The 7,327-nt window shown below is 42.8% G+C and overlaps 1 protein-coding gene across 8 annotated transcripts in view; it reads left to right on the top strand.

Annotated features, from left to right (window-relative positions):
* Positions 1 to 5,782: 5,782 nt before the first annotated feature.
* Positions 5,783 to 7,327, top strand: part of MASP1 (mannan binding lectin serine peptidase 1) — a 102,521-nt gene continuing 100,976 nt past the window's right edge. For 7 of the 8 annotated variants that reach the window (XM_036754978.1, XM_036754976.1, XM_036754977.1 and 4 more), the window contains exon 1: positions 5,823 to 6,043. In XM_036754978.1, coding sequence (XP_036610873.1) covers positions 6,039 to 6,043 — 5 coding nt within the window. In that variant the 5' untranslated portion in view covers positions 5,823 to 6,038. Of the gene's footprint in view, positions 6,044 to 7,327 lie in introns of all 8 variants that reach the window. The other variant, XM_036754980.1, reaches the window with a different exon arrangement.

Below are 7,327 nucleotides of genomic sequence, written 5' to 3'. Positions count from 1 at the left end.
AGAATATCAAATCGTACTTTTTTTTAACTTTATTTTTCTTGGGGGTTTTGTTTGTCTGTGTTTACTTTGCACCATGGCTAATATGGAAATATGTTTTGCATAACTTCACATGTATAATCTATATCAAATTGCTTGGTTTCTCAAGGATGGGGAGAGGAGGAGGAGAGTCGGGATTTTGGAACTCAAAATTTTAAAAAATGAATGTGATTTTACATGTGATTCAAAATATTTAATGAAATAATATATTGGGGAAAATTAAATGAGAATACTGGAGAAAAAAATGAAATGAAATGAGACCTAAGGAAGAAAGAATTGGAAAGAAAATTAACAACTTGGAATTTAAAACCTTGCCCATGTAACACATGCCCTGAAAATTAAATAGACCAAATAGAAGCCAATAATTCCTTGAGACAATAAGAAGTACTAAAACAAAGTCATCTCTAGGGCAGAGGGGGGAGGAGGAGAAAAAAGAAATTTACATGATGATTTTGTTGTATATTTGAAAGGAATAGCAAGTTGTGCAAAGTGGATTTGCAGTTTCATGTACAATCATCTTTTTTATTATACTATATTATGAAAATCCTTGTTTTGTCCCCAAAGTCAAAAATAAAATTGAAAAAAACAAAGTCAAAAGATTGGAAAAGATACAAGAAAACAAAAACAACTGACAGGGAAACCAGATTAAGGAGAAAAAAAATTAAGAATCAATGGACTACATGCAAGCTATGACCAAAAAAAGATATAGACATCGTATTTCAAGAAATCTTAAAAGAAAACTGCTAAGGTCTCTTAAAAGTATAGAGCAAAGAAAAAATTCTGCAAGCAGCCAGAAAGAAAGAAGTCAAGACTGAGAAAAAATAGACAATGAAATAGAGGATTTTCAAGCATTCATGATGAAAATGCCAGAGCTGCATAGAAACTTGAAGTTTAAACACATGAATTAAGAGAAATATTTTAAAAAATAAATATAAAAATTAAGAAATAATAAATACAATTGAACAATCATCGGGGATTAAACAAGAATAAACTGCTTCCATTCAAATATGGGAAGATGATACATGTATCCCCCTTGAACTATATTATCATTAGGGATCATAAAGAGAGTCTAATTATACAGAAGGTCTGCTACTGATTCCATTATGTCTTTATGACCTTAAAAGAAGAATGAAAAAAAGAAATACACTGGGGGGAAGGGAAAGAAAAATTGAGGAAAATTATCCCCCACAATCAAGGTGTCCAAGTAGAAGTCTATACAAAAAACAGCTAGAGGAGCAGCTAAACCTCACTCTCATCTGAACTAGGCAAAGGAGGGAAGGACATGCAGGCACACACTCACAGAGTTGGATTCAGAAATACATTTTACTTAACAGGAAAACAGGAGGGAAGAAGAGAAGGGAGGATTAGAGAAAGGACAAATTAAGGGAGAGATCAATCCTAAGCAAAACAAACTCCAAGGATCTACAAAAATATTTACAACTTTTTTCAAAGTGGCAAAGAATAAGAATCTGAGGGAGCACCCATCAATGAGACAACAGCTAAACAAGTAATGGCATATAAATGAGATGGAATATAATTGTGCTGCAAAAAGTGGTGAAAAGGGATGGTTTCAGAGAAACCTGGGAAGACTTGTATGACTTGATTCAGAGTGAAGTCAGCAGAAGCAGGAGAATATACAGAGAGAAAGAGAGAGAGAGAGAGAGAGACAGAGAGAGAGACAGACAGAGAGAATGATATAGTAAAGACAAAAACTCTGCAAGATTGGGAATCTGATCAGTGTAAGGACCAACCACACTTTCAGAGGACTCACAACACAACATGCTGCTGCCCACCTCTTGATAGAGAGGTGAAGATCTCAGAGTACAAAATGAGACACACACATATGTATGTATATGTAAAACACACACACAAACACAGCTTTTGGACATGGCTAATGTAGAACTTGGTTTTGCTTGACTATACATATTTGTAAAAGCTGTTTTATTTTCCTTTCATTCTTGGAGGGGTAAGAGGAGAGAATTTTGCTGATTCAAAAAATTTTTAATTAAAAAATAGAAATGATTGTTGAATGGCTCACATGTGGTTTGTGCTAAGTAGCTTTTTAGGTCACTTCTTGCTATGTGACTCAGTGATTCTTTTCTTGGAGTTTCGTCTTGGATTACTTTCTCTGAAGACTCTGTAGGGAAACCACTGGATGCAGCTGGTTGATTGCTAATTTCCCATTTTCCCATAGGATACAGTGTAATTAAGTTAATGTCAGTATGGTAAAATCTGTCCACCCTTCCCCATGTCTTACTCACATCACATATTCTTTCTTTCTATGAATTATCAGGAAGATGTTTCTGTCATAAATGAAAATACTGGCACCAGATCCATGAAGAGCTAAATCAGAAGTAAGAAGTAACCCTGTGGGGTTGGCGAATTTTTTGTGTTTTCCCAACACAGATAAGAGAAGGAAAAAAACCATAGAAGGTATTCTAGTTCAATTACAGATCTCATTGGGTAGCCCCTGAAGCCCCCAAATTCTGTGATTCTAATCATATATGAAACTCAAAGCATGAATTTATCCTTTATCTCAAACAAACACACATGCAACCTCCTATGCAAGCATATTAAACTTTTTGTCTTCAAACTTTTTAAAATTTGAGTCTCTTTTAATGAATTTTTTCTAAACAAGAATTTTTCTGATTGACTCTGAGACATGATTGACAATAACAAGTAATGATGATGACAGAGGAATGCCAGAAGCATTGGGCAGCCAGGAATCCCTGGCTAACATTTAGAGACAGACTAAGGACCTGAAGGTACCACAGTGGAAACAATGCTGGATTTGGACCCAGGGACATAGGTTCAAAATATGTCTCTACCACTCACTGTCTGTGTGGCCTTGGGAAAACCACTTCATCTATATGCACCTGTTTACTTAACAACTGTAAAATGAAAGACTAGGATTACATGACTTTATATTATGTTAGCAGAATGTAAACTCCTTAAGGGCTAGGATTGTTTGGGGTGGGGAGTTGTCTTTGTATCCAAAGTGCCTTGCACAGTGCCTGGTAAGTAGTAGATGTTTGATAAATGCCTGGTTGATTGATTGGTTGGTTGGTTGGTTGGTTGGAGTTCTATTCCAATCTCCTCATTTTACATATAAAGGAACCAAGGCCCAGAAAGGACAAGCCATTTGCTCAGTCACACATGGAAGAAATCTCCACATCTATATTATGCTCCCCAGCGATCCTTATGACCATTCATGTACACGATGCATCCTGCCCTACTTTCAGCAATCTCTCTGGTTATGGCGTCATCAAGAGGAAAGAACCAGGATAGTGTCACAAAGGGAGACCCACCCACTGGGAAGCCATCTCATCCTCAGCCTGAGCCATGGGGACTTTGCTGTCGTGCAAACATCATCTGAGCCAGAGTAAGCCCCAGAAAAGCACATACCAGAGCTGCAATCCATTGGCAAGGCTTCTGTGGACCATAGTTCAAAAGCTTTCTATAGTATCTTGGCAGCCCCGTGAAGACACTGACGGAAAATGACACTCAGAGGCTTAATTTATATTTGACATTTTACGAGGAGAGGCTGGTGGCAGCCGGAGCTGTGCTCTCTGTTCTCTGCAGCTGACTCGGGAGCTGGCTGTGTGCACCTCCCTCCCGCGCTGAAGAAAAGCAAACTGCTGGGAGCGTGAAGTCAGCCAGCGTCTCCAATGGGCAGGACGCTGCATCCGCCAGCCCCGGCCAGACCAAGTTGTTCTCCTTCGTTTTTTAAAACCCTCATGTATTCCAAGGGAAATATACTCCATGTGTTCCTGATTCATTTGCGCTTAAATCATTAAAATGTTGTTCTGTGAGAGTCATTTGATGTCTGAGAAACCGAGTCTTTTAATGAGACTTTGAAAGCCCTTTGCTTTTTCCTTGAAACAGAAAGTCTCAGTTTGCCAAAAGAGTCCAAACTCCAGGCTCTTCTCTCATCTCTTCCATTTGTACCCACAAAGTGAGTGGGAACTGCTCCATCACACCCTGGCTGGCAAGACAGGCTATCGAAAATGTTGAGAGAGAGACCAACAGAGACACAGAGACAGAGACAGACAGAAATACAGAAACAGAGAGAGACAGAGACAGAGAGACAGAGACAGAGACAGCAGTACAGAGACAGAGGGACAGAGAGAGACAGGCAGAGACAGAGACATAGAGACAGAGTAAGGGAGGGGGAGTGAGGGAGAGACAGAGAGAGAGAGAGAGAGAGAGAGAGAGAGAGAGAGAGAGAGAGAAGAGAAGAGAAGCTGGAGAGGTAGAGTAATCTCCAGAAGGTTAGGGTACTATTGGCCCAAGTAAGACAGAGAACAATGCTGGCTTTGAAGTCAGTATCTGGGTTCAAAACCTGTCTCTGTCACAATCTTCCCAAGTCTCTTAACCACTCTGGTCCTCAATTTGCTCAATTTTAAAATGAAAGAGTATGATTAAATGATGTTGAAGGCATCTTCTGGCTCTAAATCCATGGTCCCCTGTGTTTTCCACTGGCACAAGGAGAGGAAGAACTAAGGACTTGGAGTCAGGAAGAACTTGCTTCACACACCACCTCTGTCACTAACTGTGTGATACCGAGTGAATGAAACTCTCCAAGCCTCAGTTTCCTCAACTGTCACATTGATTAATCAATCAACAAACATTAATTCAGTGACTACTATTAGCAGACTCCAGATAGTCAAAGACAAAACAAAACAGCTCCCACCTGGGGAGCTTCTGTTTCCACTGGGGGAGGCAATGGGAATGTATATTAGTGCGTTTAAAATAAAAAGCTGGGGAGGGGGGGTGCTAGCAGAAACAGGGGCAGTCAAAACATGTCTCACAGGCTGTTGTGACACTCAAATAAGATGGGATTTGTGAGGGGCTCTGCAGCCCCCAAAGCTCCAGATGTACGTGAGCTCTCACTCTGTCACCGGGTCTCCCAGTGCATGCAGTACCCAGGCCCTCACTCACTGTGCAGAGCTCTTCAAGCCAAAGTTGACACAGAGGGGGGAAAAGGTGAATCAGGAGTTCTGCCTGGATTCTAGGTCATGTTTTCCCAGATCCCTATAACCATATGGGCATGTACATTTTTCCAGACACACCCTAATGGAGTCTATGGGATTCACTGTGTTCTCTCCAGGGTGGATTAGTTGTTTGGACATTAGCACAATTCTCAAGGAAGTGGGTAAACAACCAAGAAGTTTTACTTTTAAGTAAGAAAGATCAACTGTGAAACAGAAGGGGCCTGTCCTGCCTGGAGTTCCTTTCCAAGGCTCCCATTCATAGGAAACCTGTAATTGTTGGCATCCTCACTGGAGAGGAGTCAAGCTAGGAACTCAATGTCTGGTCAGTGGTGCTTCCCATGTGAGCAGGGGAGAAATTTCTTCTCAATTTGCTCTGTCCTAATACATTGTGTTTTTCCTTTGGTCTATCTTATTATTGTTTTGCCTTGTCTTTGAGCACGTCCTGAGGGGGAGCAATTGTGGTCATCTGGAAAAGGAGAGAAAAAAATCACGGAGAACTAGAGAGGAGAGAAACCCAGAAACAAAGAGAGAAGATGCAGAAAAAAGACAGAGGGACAGAGGATAGAGAGGGGAGGCAGACAGTAAGAATAGAGGAGAGACAGAGAAGTGGAATGAGAGGTAGAGGAAGGCAGGCAAGAGAGGAGAGAAGAGGAAACGGAGGGGGAGGAGGAAGAGGAGGAGGGGGGAGGAGGAGGAGGAAAAGAAGGAGGAGGAGGAGGAGGAGGAGGAGAGAGAGAGAGAGAAGAGAGAGAGAGAGAGAGAGAGAGAGAGAGAGAGAGAGAGAGAGAGAGAGGAAAGAGAGAGGTCTGTTGCAGGCAGGAGAAGGCGTGACCTGAATGGAGAATGCCAGCCAACTCCCCAGACACACACAGGGCTCTCAGAACAAAGATAAGACAGAGAGTGGAGTCCAGGAGAGCCAGCCCCAGAACTGACACCAGGGAAGAGATCCTGCAAAAATAAGGCAGGGGGGTGGAATCCAAAACCCCCAAGAGCAGCCAAGGCAGGAACATGAGGTGAGTGCCAGGGGTCCCCAGAACTACTAGGGGCAGGGGATGACAGTCCCCTGTCCTCTCAGGGACAAGATCTCAGAGTGGCCAAGGCTGCCTGGAGGGGCCCCTCTGACCAGTCCCGTTCCAGCTCTCCAGCAAGTCTTTCAACACACCGAGCAGGCTGGCTGATCTCTCCCCATGTACTGGGCTGTCTGCTCTGTGCCTCTGCTGGAATGGTCAGTGTGTCTGGAGCTCAACCTGTTCCTTGGAAAGATGCAACTTTCCACTGGACACTTTTTCCGGGCTCCCACCTGGAAACCCCAAGCCTTCATTGAACCCCCCACCCCCACCACAGAGAGAGAGAGAGAGAGAGAGTCCTGCTAACTCTGAGTACTATCTTAATAAGAAGGTGCCTTCTTTTTTATCAGTTGGGATCTTTGCTGTACCTCCTTCTCTGAAATAAGCAGGCATTTGGCTCTCTCAATAGTGTGGGGGGGGGAGGGAGAGCAAGGGGAGGGGGCTGCTTCTTGCTCTGTGTGTGTGTGTGTGTGTGTGTGTGTGTGTGTGTTGGGTGTTTATTTGTTTGGAACAGAAAAGAAGTCCATTTCCCCGCTGCCAGGCTCTTGTGGTTTCCCAAGCCTTCAGAAGTTTGCCAGTTAAACCTCAATTTGGACAAATAAAACCTGTCACCATGGTACATACAGTCCCCTATAAGTTACTGCCTGGGCAACTGGCATCAGGCAAATGCAGTGAGCAGCTTTTAAATAGATGGTGCCCAGGGCAGGGGGTCAGAGCCCTAGGACCCTCAAGAAAGAGCAGAAACCTCCAGGCTGGTTCCCTGACCTTGTATTAAACCTGACATTTCCCCCTCTGCCCCTAGGCAGACCAGAGCACTCCCACTTAGGGGTGCTCCTAATAAGTCACACATCTCATAACGTAAGCACCCTCAGTATTTTTCTAATAACAGTTTTGGATGCTGTTTTAACAACCACCCCTAAGAAAAATTCCACAGATGCAGCAAATCCCCAAATATTCTCATCCCCTCCCCACCCCAACTGATTTTCCTTTCTGTTCAGAATGGCTTTAGAGGACAGTGGACTTGGAGATAGAAAGACCTTGGACTTGCTTGATTCCAGTCTCAATTTGGGCACTAACTGTGGGATTCCAGGCAAATCACTGCTCTCTGTTTCAGTTTCCTTATTGGTAAAATGATGGTCAAAGGTTCAGAGCCAAAAGGAACCTCAGAAATTGCCTAGTTCAGTTCCTCTCACTTTATAAATGAAGAAACTGAGACCCAGCAAAGCAACT

The sequence above is a fragment of the Trichosurus vulpecula genome, chromosome 4 (assembly GCF_011100635.1).
Source record: "Trichosurus vulpecula isolate mTriVul1 chromosome 4, mTriVul1.pri, whole genome shotgun sequence".
In the NCBI taxonomy this organism is placed as follows: Eukaryota; Metazoa; Chordata; class Mammalia; order Diprotodontia; family Phalangeridae; genus Trichosurus; species Trichosurus vulpecula.
This window is presented reverse-complemented; position numbering and strand designations above follow the sequence as displayed.